Source organism: Megascapheus bottae, chromosome 17 (assembly GCF_031878675.1).
Source record: "Megascapheus bottae isolate mThoBot1 chromosome 17, mThoBot2.hap1, whole genome shotgun sequence".
In the NCBI taxonomy this organism is placed as follows: Eukaryota; Metazoa; Chordata; class Mammalia; order Rodentia; family Geomyidae; genus Megascapheus; species Megascapheus bottae.
In genome coordinates this window covers 9,641,487-9,656,366 of record NC_143525.1, presented here as the reverse complement: position 1 = coordinate 9,656,366, position 14,880 = coordinate 9,641,487, and the positions used below count along the sequence as shown (strand labels likewise).

The window sequence follows — 14,880 nt, the reverse complement described above, 5'->3', positions numbered from 1 at the left end:
GATTTTAAATGGATGCCTCTGAATCCTTGCCCTTTCTGAAGCCCTCGTATGCCAAGTGTGAGAGGAGCAGGAGGCCGTTTGTTGTGAGGAAGCCCAGCCTGTGTTACTGTGTGTGTGTGTGGGGGGGCAGTGGAATAAGCAGTTGAGGGTATTTGTGGGGTGGAGAAAGCTGGACGGGGACTCTGGCTCATTCACAGGAAAGTGGGTGCTATGAGCTCTTCTGAGGATCCAGAATATGAGGTCACCTGACTAACCCCCAAAGCCATCCTGGCTGTTAGGCGGTGAGTGTGTGCGCGCGCACATGTGTGTGTGTGTGTGTGTGTGTGTGAGAGAGAGAGAGAGAGAGAGACACACACACACACACACACACAGAAAGAGGAAGTGGAGCTGGGAGAAAAGATACATAAAGACCTTCAAAGAGAAAATTATTCTTTGTACAAATTAACCGAGCTAACCCATTTCTTATTTGGGAAGCATTTTAGGTATGATATAATATTAAAAAAAAAGAAAGAAAGAAGAACCTGTTAGGTGATCGCAGCACCAATTGTTTTACAGTCAGGTACTACAACTGGAGATTTCTCTTCCTGCACCCCCTGAATTACTAAACAGAAGCGGTGGAGAGAAATGACGTGTGCGTTTTGTTTTTGTTTTTTCCCCACGTGCCCACGAGCCCTCAGCTAGGAGCCTCCCCCGGGGCCTGGGGCCTGCCCTCCTTGCGCTTGCACGTGAGCAGGAGCAGCAGAAGCAGTGGCAGGTGCCACAGGCTGCAGAAGAACAGTTTCCTTGAGCTCTTCCGGTCGGCATCCCTGTAGAACCGGTAGGCGAGGTAGGAGATGTACAGGTTGATGGGGAGCGAGATGATGGGGAAGGCCCAGCTGGTGACGTCCAGGACAGGGGCGGCAGTGGACAGCACGATGAGAGCCAGGCAGTGGCGCAGTGCCACACGCCTGCAGAGGCTGGGGTGGGTGACGGACATCATGCAGTAGCCCCCCCGGGAGTAGTCCTCGCGGAGGCCCCAGCTCAGGGCGTTGAAGTGGGGAAACTGCCAGGAGTAGAGGATCCCGCCCAGAAGAAGTGCTCCTATGTGTGGAGACCAGGGAGAGAGGAGACACACAGTCAGGGTAGTGCAGACTGGAAGGGTCAGTTCTGGCTGGCCCTGGGGGTCAGGCCTGTCTGCCTGGGGATGGATCCAGCACCTCCGATCTCTGCCAGCCAGTGCTCTCACCTGGGCCTGGCAAGGCAGGCAGGGTGTGGGGAGCTGGTTGCTGCAGTAACAAATGAGCCTGACTGAGCACAAAGGAACATGGCTCCAGAGTGGAACTATCTATGGCTTCCTCTGCTCTCAACCGGCACACCATTCTCGGAGCACCAGCCACCTGACAGTGTCCCCATGCTTACGCACGGGTGGCATCCAAGCTGTATTTCCTGAGCACATACTTTTGCTAGAAATTGCCTACTTAATCCTGAATGAGATTTTGAGACAGGTTTCCCAATCCTCATGAAACAAACAAACAAATGCAGAGCAGATGCTGTCTAGATGAGGGAGGGATTCAAAGCACACGTGGCTGCCTCCCTAAAGGTTAGTGGCATGGTTTAACTTGGGGGACACTCCTGCACACATGGCTCAACCATCACTCTCTGGGCACCGACTGTGTGGCACACACTGACATCCACAGGGGCATGCAGGCGAGAAGGACCTAGTAGGGTCCCGCCAGCACCCAGTTCCCACTCTATGAAGCAGGGACCACAGCAGTGGCTCTGAGGGGATGTCCTGCAAAGGGGACCTGTCACCAGAGTCCTAGGTTGACTCCTCCAGGGATGGGATGTCTGAGCTGAGGTGATGAAAGATGACTGTGGTTGGATGGGGGTGATGACAGTGGAGATGGAGGGATGGACATAAGGGGGCACGGGAGGGGGCAGGGAAGAAGAGGGGTCCAGAGCAAGTCTAGTCCTAGGGCTTCAAGGAGATGGCAATTTGGAGATGAGAACCAGGGAAGGTGTGTGTGTGGGGGGGAGGGGCATGTGGCCTCCAGGTGAGTCTAGCCTGAAGCATTCAAGTCTTGAACACAGCCTGGACAGCCAGTGTGGGCCACACCCTTCCCAAGTGAGCCATAGTGACAGCCAGCCACTGTCTATCCATCTGGTTCCTCTGTGGAGGCCAATTTCTAAGGAGATGTCCACTTTCCTGTCATCTTCAGAGAGGGCTGGATCGTATAGGAAAGGCACTCTCCTCCCCCCTCCCCCCCCACACCCCTGGGCCAGGCTCATCCGTGAGAACAAAGTCATTTACCAAAAACAGTTTCCCAGATAAGTGTCTCTCCAGTGGCTTGAGAGCCAGAGAGGCAAATGGAGATAGCTGTGTGTACCCTCCCCCTACCTCCTCTGGGGCATCTGGCTGACACTTCCCCTCCTCCCCTGCAGAGACCTGAGAGGTTACTCACCCCCAACCCGCTGTGGGGTGGGGACTCCTTTGGACACCCTCCTGGTGGGCAAGGGATGTGTGTGTGTGTGTGTGTGTGTGTGTGTGTGGAGCTCGAGGCTGGGAATGCAGAGTCACAGGGGGTGGGAAAGTTCAGTACAAGGGAATGGGAACAGGCTCCAACTGAGGCAGAGACATTGGGACAGAAAGCAAAGTAAATACATAAATAAGAAAGCAGAGCAAGATAGAAAATGGGCGTGGGGCTGGGCGGCTCCCAGGGACCCCTGCGTGTACAGGTCCAGGAGAAGGCCAGGCTAGGGCTGGTGTTCTTCATCTCTTAACCGCATCCCTTGGTGGGGGCTCAGCAGGGTGTGAGGGTGGGCAGCAGGGCACTGGGAATGAAACAGGGACACATGAGGACAGCTGTGGCATATCAAGGAGGATTTGTGTGGGGACGGGGTGGGAAGATGGATGAGGGAGCACTGTCATAGCAAAGAACTGAAGTTAGGCTCTATAGATGCTTCAGAAGCTGCTATCCAATCCTCATCTCAAACTTCCTGCTTTTATTCAGCTTATAAGTCACAAAGAGAGAGAGAGAGAGAGAGAGAGAGAGAGAGAGAGAGAGAGAGAGAGAGAGAGAGAGAGAGAGAGAGAGAGAGAGAGAAGAGACGCTCCAATTTGAGCGACAGATGACAGTGTCTCCGATGCTGGGCACTGTGAGTGGGGATTACTAGGTTGAAAACGAACTACACCACTTGTGGGTGGTGATGGGAGGGAAAAACTAGGAGACGGCAAGGGAGGTGGTAGCATTGTCCAAAAGAAATGTACATCATTTTCAGAGTAACAGCAAAAAAAAAAATTAAAGTCTACAGGGAAAGACAGACATAGAGGGCTCTAGAAATAACCAGTTCTTAAGTGCTAAGGCGTGCATCTTTCTCCACCCAGGGAGCACACCTTCATCACGTGGTTCCACGCGTTCTCGTGCCCAGCCTGTCTAGGCCGCCCTCCAGCTGTCATGGTATATTCTAGAAGGCCCAGTGTGTCAGCAACTTCTTTTAGAAAGCTGTTGCTGTGCATGGATCTCCCACCAGCCCCAGTGGTCAGGGCGGATGGGGCAGGAGGAGGCTGCGGTGGTGAGGTTTCCCAGGTGAGTCGGGGCATCTGCCTCAACAGGAAGCAAATGAACAGGGCACCTCTCTTGGCAGCAGTCCTCAAGGAGAATCAGGAAGGATGGGGCTGAGAAACCCAGACAGTGAGGAAAGAGGGCTGCAGGGTTGCTGTCGGGTTCCCAGGGCCCTGGGGGCTCTGAAGCTCTCAAGCACTACATATAGAGCAGCCACCTGGAGCTCACAGCCCGGGGTGGCTTGCACTGGCAACAGTCAGAGCCCAGGGGTTCTTGTCAAGGGAAAGAGCAGCAGCCAGGCACCAGGGGCTCATGCCTATAATCCTAGATAACTACCTAGGAGGCTGAGATCTGAGCATCGTAGTTCAAAGCCATCCCCTAGCAGAAAAGTCACTGACACACTCATCTCCAATTAACCACCAGAAAACCAGTTATAGAACTGTGGTTCAAAGTGGGTAGAGTGCTAGCCTTGAGTAAAACTTAGTTCAGGGACAGCATCCAGGCCCAGACTCCAAGTTCAAGCCCCACAACCAACCAGAGGGAGGGAGGGAGGGAGAAGGAAGAGGAGGAAGAGGAAGAGAGGGAGGGAGAGAGAGAAAGAGAGAGAGAGAGAGAGAGAGAGACAGAGAGAGAGAGAGAGAGAGAGAGAGACAGAGAGAGAGAGACAGAGAGAGAGAGAGCGAGAGAGAGACAGACAGACAGAGACAGAGAGAGAGAGAGAGAGACACAGAGAGAGAGAGAGACACAGAGAGAGAAACACGTACAATTTCAACATGGGGGAGAGGACAGGAAGGTGAAAGCTGCTCTAGGTTAGTTTTACTCTAGAAAGGGCTAAGAGTAAACAGCAGAGAAACCAAGTTGAAAATGGCTCAAACATTAGGCTCAATGTGGAATCAAGCACTCTCCTTTAGGTGTCAAGTTGAGGATCTTGTGTTGCCCAGTGAGGAATAAAAGCTCATTTTCAGAAGAGGAACAGGCTGCTGTCTGGGTGAGAGGAAATTGGGAATGGGTTTGGCTCCTGTCACAAATGAAAGAGCTTTAGAAATCACAGCTTAGTTTTAATGCATTGTAATCAGAAACAACCCTCCCCCCTCCAAGTTCTACTTGCTCAGCTTCCTCTGCCTCAGTTCGAATAAAGATGTAAAACAAATTGCTCTCTTCATCAAGATAAGGTGAACTAGAACAGGAAGGCTTGAATTAGTTAGGGGCTGTGGTGGGACCCACCTTCCTGGTGGGGGTAAACAAAGCACTCAGCTAGCAAATTCAAAGTCCCCCCTTCTCTCAAGGTAAGTACATTGCCCACCCCGGGCTCATTCCCTAGACAGTCTGGTTTTTATTGGGCTCTCTTTCCTGACAGACCACTGCATGGAGACAGTCAGCCAGTGTCTGTTCTCAAGGTCTTCTGTGGGGTTTGGGCCAAGCAGAAAACAATGCTGAAGGAATTACAGTGGTTCCCAGAGTGGGATACTGCTGTCAGCTCTGGGGGCTGAGAGAAAACTCCCTGAGATCTGAAGACAGTCCTCACTGTTTGGTTCTTTCACACAATGGCCCTTCCCATTTCCCCACCCAACTTCTGAAGAAACCCTGAACCTGTTTGAGTCAGTCTACTCTGGAAGGGATGTCTGCTTCCTCTCTTTGAATAGAGCTTGCACCTGTGTGATGGTGAGGCTGATCTCTTCCTGAGATCCTGGAGAAGAGCATCTACACTGTTGACCAGCCCAGTGGGACAGGGGAGGCCAGGCAGGCTCCCTTATGACATCCTGGCCACACTTCAAGACATCTGTCAATCATTTTTCAGCATGTGAACCTATTGCTTCCTTTTCCCAAGAAACACTTTTGCCTTCAGTCCATCCCTTTGTTGACAAACCAAAGAAGGCAGTTCCAACCATATGGCTTCCTAACAGAAGGGAGAGGCAAATCCTCAAGCTGGAGCACTGTCTCTCTGTGCTTTTCCAAGGAAAATTCCTGCTGGAATGTTGCTCATTCAATGGCTTCAGCCTGCTCTCTCGGACAGCCTACTGGGTATTTCCTGCCCCCATAGAATCCCATTCATTGTCATTCACCATGCAGGCATGGCCTGGCAAAGGACAAAGAACCCAGCTGCCATGACCCTTGGTGTGGGTTGGGAGGTCTTCCCTCCCCTGGTACAATAGGCTGCTGTCCACGTGTGGCCCTGCCGAGCTCATCAGGTCCATAGCTGGCCATTCCCGGGCTCCTGGGGTTACGTGGTTATGTAAACTGGGGAAACACAGCCAAATTCAGAGCTTCATGGTCACAACTTTAAAAGCCTTTCTTTTGAGGGTTGACACAAAGGAGCTCCTGAAACAGATCAGTCTCTGCAGTGCAATAGACTTCTATGGTGCTACAGATAAAGGAGGAGGATGTGGGGCCAGTTTATCAACTGTGCCAGAGACAAAAGGCAAGATGAAAAGTCGTCTGAAAGTTGGAAAGAGAAGGCAGTAGCCCTTGGCCCCCAAGAACTCTTTGGGAATTAATGAAGAGGCTCCAACGTAGGATGGAGTTCGAAGGCATTCACCTCCCTCACCATGGGTGCCCCCCACCATCCATCAGAGATCTCACTGGAAGGGAAGGATGGAGAATGGGAAGCACAAAGCTCTGATCCTGATAAAGGGGTTCCAGCTTCTCTTTGTTTCCTGTAAGTTTCAAGTGCCTGTGGATTCTTTCAGAAGTTCAAATGCTCCCTAATTCTTACCTTACAATGGAAGGTCTTTGCATCTTCATTTCCCTACTCTCCCCAGCAAGGTGCACTTTGCACCAGACATAGTACCCATGAGAGACTGCCCTGAGGATGTTTTCTGTGTCATCTCATCCTGGAACCACAGGCCCCATGCCCTGCAAGTTTAGGGTCAGTCCAGGCAGCGCAGCATGACTGATGGAGCCACAGAGCTGACATTCCAGAAACAAATCTCACCTCCAATTAGGCCAGCCATCTTGGGTCCCTCAAAACAAGTCCAGTATTTCTTTCATATCAACCACCTTTATTCTTTTCTTTTTGTGTTTGGGTACGATTAAGGTTTTAAATATTATTTGCTAGTGATTCTGCAAATTCTTGTTTATTTTGTTTCTAAAGATGTCATTAATCTTTTGTTCTTTACCTCCCTCTGTCCTTTCCTTTCCCTTCCTTCCTTCCTTCCTCCCCTGTTTCTTTCTCTCCATCATTTACCATCAAAGAAAAAAATCTCTATAAATAAATACATTGGCAGAACTGCTTCCAGGACTGATGCTGGTTTTGTCCAAGTCTTGCAGTACTATGTCGTGTGTGTGTGTGTGTGTGTGTGTGTGTATGCTCACCAGTCCTGGGGTTTGAATTCAGGGCCTAGCACTGTCCTTGAGCTTTTGTTCTCAAGGCTAATACATAACCACTGGAGTCACAGCTCCACTTTAGCTTTGTTGGTTAACTGGACTTCCTGCCCAGGCTGGCTGGCTTCATATTTCCATCCTCAGATCTCAGCCTCCTGAGTAGCTAGGATTGCCAGGTGTGAACAATTGGGACCAAACAGTATATTATTTATTTTAATTTACAGTGCCAAGGCTAGTTATGATAAAATGGCATACATAAGCTGACATTCCTTTTCAAGTTTAATTTTAAATGGAGGCAATATTTTAAAGAAAATCTTTTAAAATGCATGCACTAAACAGGACCTGATATTTAGTAAGCCCTCCATAAATATTTGTTGCTTGAATGAATGAATCATTTCCCTCTGTTTGACAATATTTTCTCATCTGGAAATAAAGGAGGTAAGTAAAGTGAAACAGAATTTAAAATTTTATAGTTTACTAGTTGAGGTTAAAAAACTCATTCTCTCCAGTTGTGTGTGTGTGTGTGTGTGTGTGTGTCTGAAGCCATCCATCTGCCAAATATCACTTCCTGATAAGAGCCATTCCTAAGTCCTCATTTGTAACTGAATGTTGGCAGGCATAATTAATGTTTATCATACAACATCTGAATTACAAGCCAGACCACTGACAAATCAACTCCTCAAGATGGACTATAGGGAAAGATTCTCCAGACCTGGGAGTATTCAAATTTAGAAAAGAACAGAAAGAATGGGAATACTTCTGAGAAAACAGGGGTGATGGAAAGAGGTGGCTCTTGCCTGGAGGAGGGGGAGGAAGGAGAGTTCAGTGAAGCCTGAGATAAACAAAATAGTCTCTGGAGATAAACACTGCTGAGAGCCTAATGCAACTGGCTCCAGGCCTGCCCTGGGCTGGAATGTCAGCTGCCAGGCACTTATCTCCCTTGCTGGCCGCCCTCTCTCAGGATGGACTCCATCAGGGCTTCTGGTGGGTCACTTGTCACTACTACCTCTGGCCCCCACTGTACTGACTCAAACCCAGTTTCTGAGACAACCAGCCAGCTCCACATTGGATAGAAAAACAGCCATTCTACTCTGTCCTCATGACTCCTAGCTGGAAAGATTTAAAAAAAAAAATGCTTCCTGCTAACAGCTTAAGCTTTCAAAATATTAATAAAATACGAGGCAAAACTGTTAGGTAGGTGAGAGGAAAAAAACCAAAACAACAACCTTGGCACAGAGGAAAATGGACACAGGTAAAGTCCTGCTACTGACAGCAGGGTGTTACCTACACAGCATCCCTGCTGAAGTGGAAGAAGGCAAGTTTGCCTCTAAGGCTTCCTTCCATGGCTGCCATCTCCACTATCTAAGTAATCACTGCGAAGGCCTAGAGGGGGGCTACGGAGGTGTGAAGAGAGTTGAGTTAGGAGGAGGAAGGAGTTTGGGTCCACTGGAAGTTGCTGCTCCAGGTGGAATTGAAAAGGAGTGTGAGTAGCAGTGGGCAGGGTGGTGGTCTGTGGTGTGCAAGGTGGGAACTCTGATGCAATCTTGTACCAAATCCACGTGGCCCCTCTCCTCCTACTTTCAAGACAGCCAGCCTTCCCTAAAGGACTCAGAGCTCTTTACTTTCCCAGCATGCCTGAAGGCATCTCCTCTGAAACAACACCAGTGAATGATGTCTAATTGCTTAGTTTATAAACCAAATAAAATCCCCAGACCTTCCGTGTTAACACTGTCTTGCTGTGTGGAGGACTACCAAACAGTCACAGCAGCAGTATCTGCCAGGAGCTGAGCCCTTACCTTGGTCCAGCACATTATACTAACAGCTGCTATGGATTAATAAGGATTAATGTGTCCCCCCCAATCAGTATTAGAAATGTAATTCCCAAGGTGACATTGTTGGGAGGAGGGCCTAATGGGCAAGTCTTTAGGTCTCTATCTACTCCACGAATGGCTCAATGCCGACTGCCAGTCTTGGCGCATGTGTGTGCGTATGTGCTGGCTCCATCTCTCGCCTCTGTCACTCTGGTGCCCTTCTACCATGGAACAATGACACAAAGGCCTTCACCACAATGCTAGGAATAAATTTCTTTTCTTTTCCTCTAGCATTATATCTTTCTGTTCTGGCTATGACAATACTCATTTAAATCTCCACAAAGGAAATCCTTGGTCTCATGAGAGAGATGAGAAGATGGTGGCAGGTCAACAGCTAAGGGGCAGGGTGGTGAGAGAACTGGTTTCTGCCCCTGGCATCCTGCACTGGGGCGCTTTGCTCTGCTTAAGGTTTATTGCTGGATGGGTGAGACATATGTTTTAGAATATTATGTTTGTACATTCATTAACATCCACTACTTACAGGATATTAAAACCGGTCTGAGACATGATCGTGGTGAAGGTGGAATCACGGCTGTAAGCCTGCCAAATGGAATGCATGGGCTTTCATGAAAAGTTTTAGAAATGTGGCTTACAGGGAAACGGTTTATAGGCAACTACCTTTTGATCTCTCATGTGAAAAATATGTACTTATACATATTGCAGGGAGGCTCACCACTTCCTTCCTAAGTGTTGGTCACAAACACTAATTACTCGACTAATTAGACTGCGAAACTTCCCTTGCACATGGTAAAAATGAGCTATTTTCACCCCACAAATTTAGTTGTGACATACCACCCCCAAAAATGCTTCAATGGTCTTACTGTAGACAACATGAACAATTTAAGCAAATCATATAAAAATAAATGAGAAACTAATGAAAATAATCTGTTCTTTCATAAGAGAGGAAAATAACCTTGCTCTAAGGGAGCGCAGGCGGGATAGAGGCTCACCGGTGAGGTGACTTGCCTGTGACAGGAAACCACAGGCCAGTTCTCTGCCCCATGTCCTTGGCTCAGACATCCCGTGTGAGCCGGCCAGAGCTAAGCTGATTTGCGGTTTTTCTCAGGAGTCTCAGGGACTTTGTTCAATTTCACCTGCAGCCCGAGGTAGCACTGACTCCTGCTTTTCTCTTAGGCCTTCCCTATTCAGGAGAACAGGTTCAGACGTAAGCCAGGATGACATTGCATCCTTCAGCCTTTGTAGCCAGTGTTCCAGACTGCCCCCCCCCCCGCCCCCAAATACATATTTGTCCTAAGAATTACGCGGATACAGTGGAAGCTAGCCATGTACTGTGTCTTGGGGCCTCTGGTGAAATCTGCTTCTGGCATCCACGCCCTCGGTCTTCCAGGGGAAGCTGCGACTGTGCATAGTGGTGGTGGGGGGCACTCACCAGCATCGAGGCTGCCAGTGGCTGCTGTCCAGCCCATGACAGGCGGAATGGCTCCAACCACGGCTCCGACCCACGTGTTGGCAATGCTGATCCTCTTCAGTGGTGTGTAGCAGCAGGTGTACAGGAAAATGTTGAAGACCCCCAGGGCTCCTGTGAGTGGATTCACGCCCCAGGTCAGAAGGGCTACTCCTGGGACTGCACAGCAAGTGGCGAAGGACACGGCTAGCAGTGGGCTGCAAGAGAGCAGAGGACACCAAGCAATCAGTTCCAGCCCAAGTTCACTATGCTGTCTAGAGTGGATGCGTGGTAAATAATCATCTTGGAAGCCAGTGGGGTGGTGAGGGGTGGCTTGATGTGTGTGTGTGTGTGTCCTTGAAAGGAAACCCAGCAGAAGTCTCTCCCTGATTTGCTGGTTAGGAGTAAGGAAGTCCAGCGTGGAGGGTGCAGCAGCCTGCGTTCTAAAATGGGGTCTGTCCCTCCAGATGCCCACCACTCATCTCTACCAGAGGCATTCTCTCTTCCTCAGAGGGAGCCCTGAGAGCATACAGGTGGACTGCCTTGGTGGACGCCATCATTAAAGGACTGCTGGTAAGTGACAGGCTCAGCGTGGGGCCAGTCTTGAGCACCAGTGAGCACCAGTGGTTGGCGCCTACTGCCAGCAGCATAGCCACAGCTGGTTTGTGATATCGGATGTTTAAGTGGAGGCTGTCCAGTGCTGTGTATGTAAAAGGACACCATCAACCCTATCACTATGAACACAGATAGCAACACTGATATCAACACCCACAGTGATGATTATCAGCCTGTTTCTCAACACAGCCCACTTGTGAAAGCAGATTGTGGACTCCTGCCAAAGACTTTCTGAGTTCAGATACATTGATCTACTAGTTCATGCTTTGTTGCACATTAATTATTCTTTCTTGAGAGACCCTTGGAGGCCACTCCAGCTTGCTTTTTCCCTGCAGAAGCCATAATTCTACCCGAGTTAAAATGCATTGGGGCTGTGTTCAGTGATCCACTCAGCCACCAATTTCCCAGTATGCTCCATGGGAAGCACGCAGCCCACCCCTGCCCCCCACCTGTGAGCTCCTCCCTTTGTATGCACAGCATGCTCTGTGGAGGAGAGGGAGGTAGGTCTAGGAGATACTGACATGTGGAATTTAAGCAGGAGGAGTGGGGAACAGGACAGGGATAGACAGGAGCCCTGGAAGGGGCTGCACGGAGAACTGCAGTACTGCCTGTCCTGTGGACTAGGCTGATGATTCTCTCCTAGACCTTGAGCCCTGGAAGATAGACTCAAACCCAAAAGGGAGCCTGGGTGGAAAGAGCTAGGCGCCACAGGGGAGGCTGAGCATAAGTGTGGACATCTCTCTCTAGCCACCTGTTCTAATCCCTGTGGTCCGCTGCGTTGGATACCCTCACTCTGGCACCTTCCCTCTTTTATTCTGCCTTGTTCCCCACCGCTCCCCGTCCCAAGAGGGTGGCTTAGCAGTGTTGGTGCCTGGCTAGAACTGATTTCCACCCTAATGTTTAGAATGACCTTGAACTTGTTCCCTGCCTTCTGAAGGCTCCAGCTTCACCAAACCTCCAGGGCCCCCAGCAAATGTCCTTCCTTCTTACACAACAGTGACAAATGCCCTAGGACTCATTTCCCTACCTCCCCTTTATTGCAGAAGCATAGGCTTTCATAAATTTCATTTTTGGGGTGCTAGTCCTGGGGCTTCAACGGGGGGCTCTATTTTGACTCCTTAATCTGTCTTTTGGTCGTCAGTCTACCATCTACTGACCCTATGTTGTCAGATACATTGCTCTGTCCATATTTACCTCAAAGTAAGCCTCCTTTAGCCTGCACACTCCTCATAGTTGGGTGTGGAGGAAGTATGCACACCTGTGTGTCAATGCACATGCATGCATGTGTATACACACATTACTCACGTGCACATTCTCTGCTTGCTGGTGTCCTCAACTCTATTCCTAAAACAGATTTCTGCAAGCAGTGATATGCCACCATGGCTGGAATGCCTAGGTCCCAGCATAACACAAAATGTACCTTTGCAAATGGAAGATTATTAAGAAGATATCTCTGTGTTATATCTCGCAGCCCCTCCCCCCAAAAAAAGAATTTTGGGGACTAAAAAGCAGTGCTCATATCCTGACTTTTTTTTTTCTAGCCACAAGGCACTTTACAGCTTAGAAGAACAGATTCTTTCCCCCCACCCTGCCCACTATGTGACTCTAAAAAACTACCTTTATTTTTTGTGGGAGAAAAATGTGGCTCATAAACACTTTTATTTTTCCTGAATTGGCCCTTGTGTTACTTTATTTCATTTTTCCCCCCAAAAGAAGACTGCTCACTTCTTCTCCAAGGTCTGAGGAAGCCAGTTGGATTCAAAGGTATTAGTGTTATGAAAAGCCCTTTTAGAAAAGCACACATGAATTTAATTTATCCAGATAGGCAATTTGGTGTGGAAATTTCTGACCCGTGCTAGGATCACAGAAGATCACGAGGCTCAATTTTGGTGTTTAAGTCAACGTGCTCAGGGGGCACAATGAAGCTATGTAAACAGAAAAGCAAGTTTTCACCAGGAGGGAGCCTGGAGTGGGCGAGAAGGTCAGAGCCCTCCTGTGAACGCAGGCAAGGTCTTCAAACCAAAAACCTGTGCCATTGCTTTCCGGTCACATTTCATTTGTGTTAAAACTCTTATTAGAAATGTAACACATGTCCAATATTTACAAACAACAAGGAAGAAATTGTAAATTCTCCAGAGAAGTATAGTGGCATACATCTTTCTAGCCAGTTTACAATGCTGGGGCTACTTTGAAGATAATTGAGAACATACAACTGGTGGTTTTGTTACTTGTTCTACTTCGACATATCTTGTTAACTTCCCCATACCTTTAAGTGTATCTTTTCCATCACCATTGTTAATTGTTAATAGCCACCCAGTGGTCCATCCTGTGAGAACACCACAATTAAACCAACCACCACATCCTTTTGGATACATAGCATTTTCTCTTATAAATCAGAAATACTACTTGGATGAATTTCCTATTAATAGACCTTTGTTCACAATTCTGATTAGAATAAGTTCCTAGAATGTAAAAGTAAGCCAAGGAATATGCACTTTATTTTTTCTTTTGTTTCTCTCCTTACTCCCTTCCCTTCCCACAGGTATGAGTTGTTAAATATGTACACTTTAAAGAGGTAGGAGGTGAATAAGATTGGAGTGAAATATATCCATGTATGAAACAGCATAATGAAGACCAATAAAAAATGCAAACATAGCTGGATGCTAGTGGCTCATGCCTATAATCTTAGCTACCTTAGGAGTCTGAGATCTTAGGCTCACAATTCAAAGCCAGCTTGGATAAGAAAGCCCTTGAAACTATTATCTCCAATTAAAACGCTACCTAAAATGCTGGAACTGGAGCTGTGTCTCCAGTGGTAGAGCACTAGCCTTAAACACAAAAGTTCAGAGACAGTGTCCTGGTTCTGAGTCCAAACTCTAACACACACACACACACACACACACACACACACACACACACACGTGCGCGTGCGCACACACGCACACACACACACAAACTGTAAACATAAAGGGGTAAAGAAGAAAAGAAGGTGACGAAGAGTAACATGCATGTATGCATGTAAGAGACTGAACCACCTTTTTATAGTTAGTATACAATAAAACAAAAACAAAGAGGGGCTTATGCATGGTGGCTCATGCCTATAATTCCAGCTACTCAAGAGACAAGAGACAGGAAGATCACTGTTCAAGGTCAGTCCAGAAAAAAAAAAAAAATAGTGAGACCTTATCACAAACACCAGCACAGGGCACAGGAACCCAACCTGTGATTCCAGTTACTGTGAAGGTTCATCACTATGTGAGGTGGACTCGGGCAAAATCCAGACAGCCTATCAGAAAAACAGAGGCTAAAAAGGGCAGGAGTGTGGCTCAAATGGTGGAGGTCTAGCAACAAAACAAGAATACAAAACACAACAAACAACAAAGGGGTTTTGATGTGCCGCTAGTGTGGACTTCATGGTGTAAACTACAGCTAGCAGCAGGGAACAATGATGGCTGGGACTGTAAGTCTGCATTACTATGAACATTTAAAACACTTTTCAATAGGGGCTGGGAGTTTGGCCTAGTGGTGGAGTGCCTGCCTAGCATGCACGAAGACCAAGGTTTGATTCCTCAGTACCACAGACGTAGACAAAGGCAGAAGTGGTGTGGTGGCTCAGGGTAGAATTCTAGCCTTTAGGAAAGCCCAAGGACAGTGCTCAGGCCCTGAGCTCAAGCCCAGTACTGGCAAAAAACAAAAAACTTTTTAGTGAATCAAATACTTTCCCTAGTCTTTGTGATCCTTTTCTCCTTTAAATTCTTGTATTTTTTTGGGGGGGGGGGATGGGTCAGTCATGGAGCCTGAACTCAGGGCTGGGTGCTGTCCCTAAGCTTGTTTTTACTCAAGGCTGGTTCTCTATCACTTTGAGCCATGTATTACTTCTAGTTTTCTGATGGCTAATTAGAGATAAAGAGTCTCTTGGACTTCCCTGCCCAGGCTGGATTTGAACTGTGATCTTCAGGTCTCAGACTCCTGAGTAGTTAGGATTACAGGCTTGAGCCACTTGAATTCTTTGTCAGTTGGCTGTCCGCTAGAGTGCTACCCTGAACCTGGGCCCAGAGGCAAAGCGGCCTCATGCTTTGGCCTCAAGGGCCTACAGCCAGCCTAAGGGGAAGGCCTGCGAGGCAGT

General features: G+C 48.3%; 1 protein-coding gene across 2 annotated transcripts in view; it reads right to left on the bottom strand.

The window, feature by feature from the left end:
• Positions 1–354: 354 nt before the first annotated feature.
• Cox10 (cytochrome c oxidase assembly factor heme A:farnesyltransferase COX10) overlaps positions 355–14,880 on the bottom strand; it is a 113,510-nt gene continuing 98,984 nt past the window's right edge. For both annotated transcript variants that reach the window (XM_090349562.1, XM_090349563.1), the window contains exons 6-7: positions 10,125–10,357; positions 355–1,080 (exon numbers count right to left, since the gene is read on the bottom strand). In XM_090349562.1, coding sequence (XP_090205688.1) covers positions 674–1,080; positions 10,125–10,357 — 640 coding nt within the window. In that variant the 3' untranslated portion in view covers positions 355–673. The remainder of the gene's footprint in view (positions 1,081–10,124; positions 10,358–14,880) is intronic.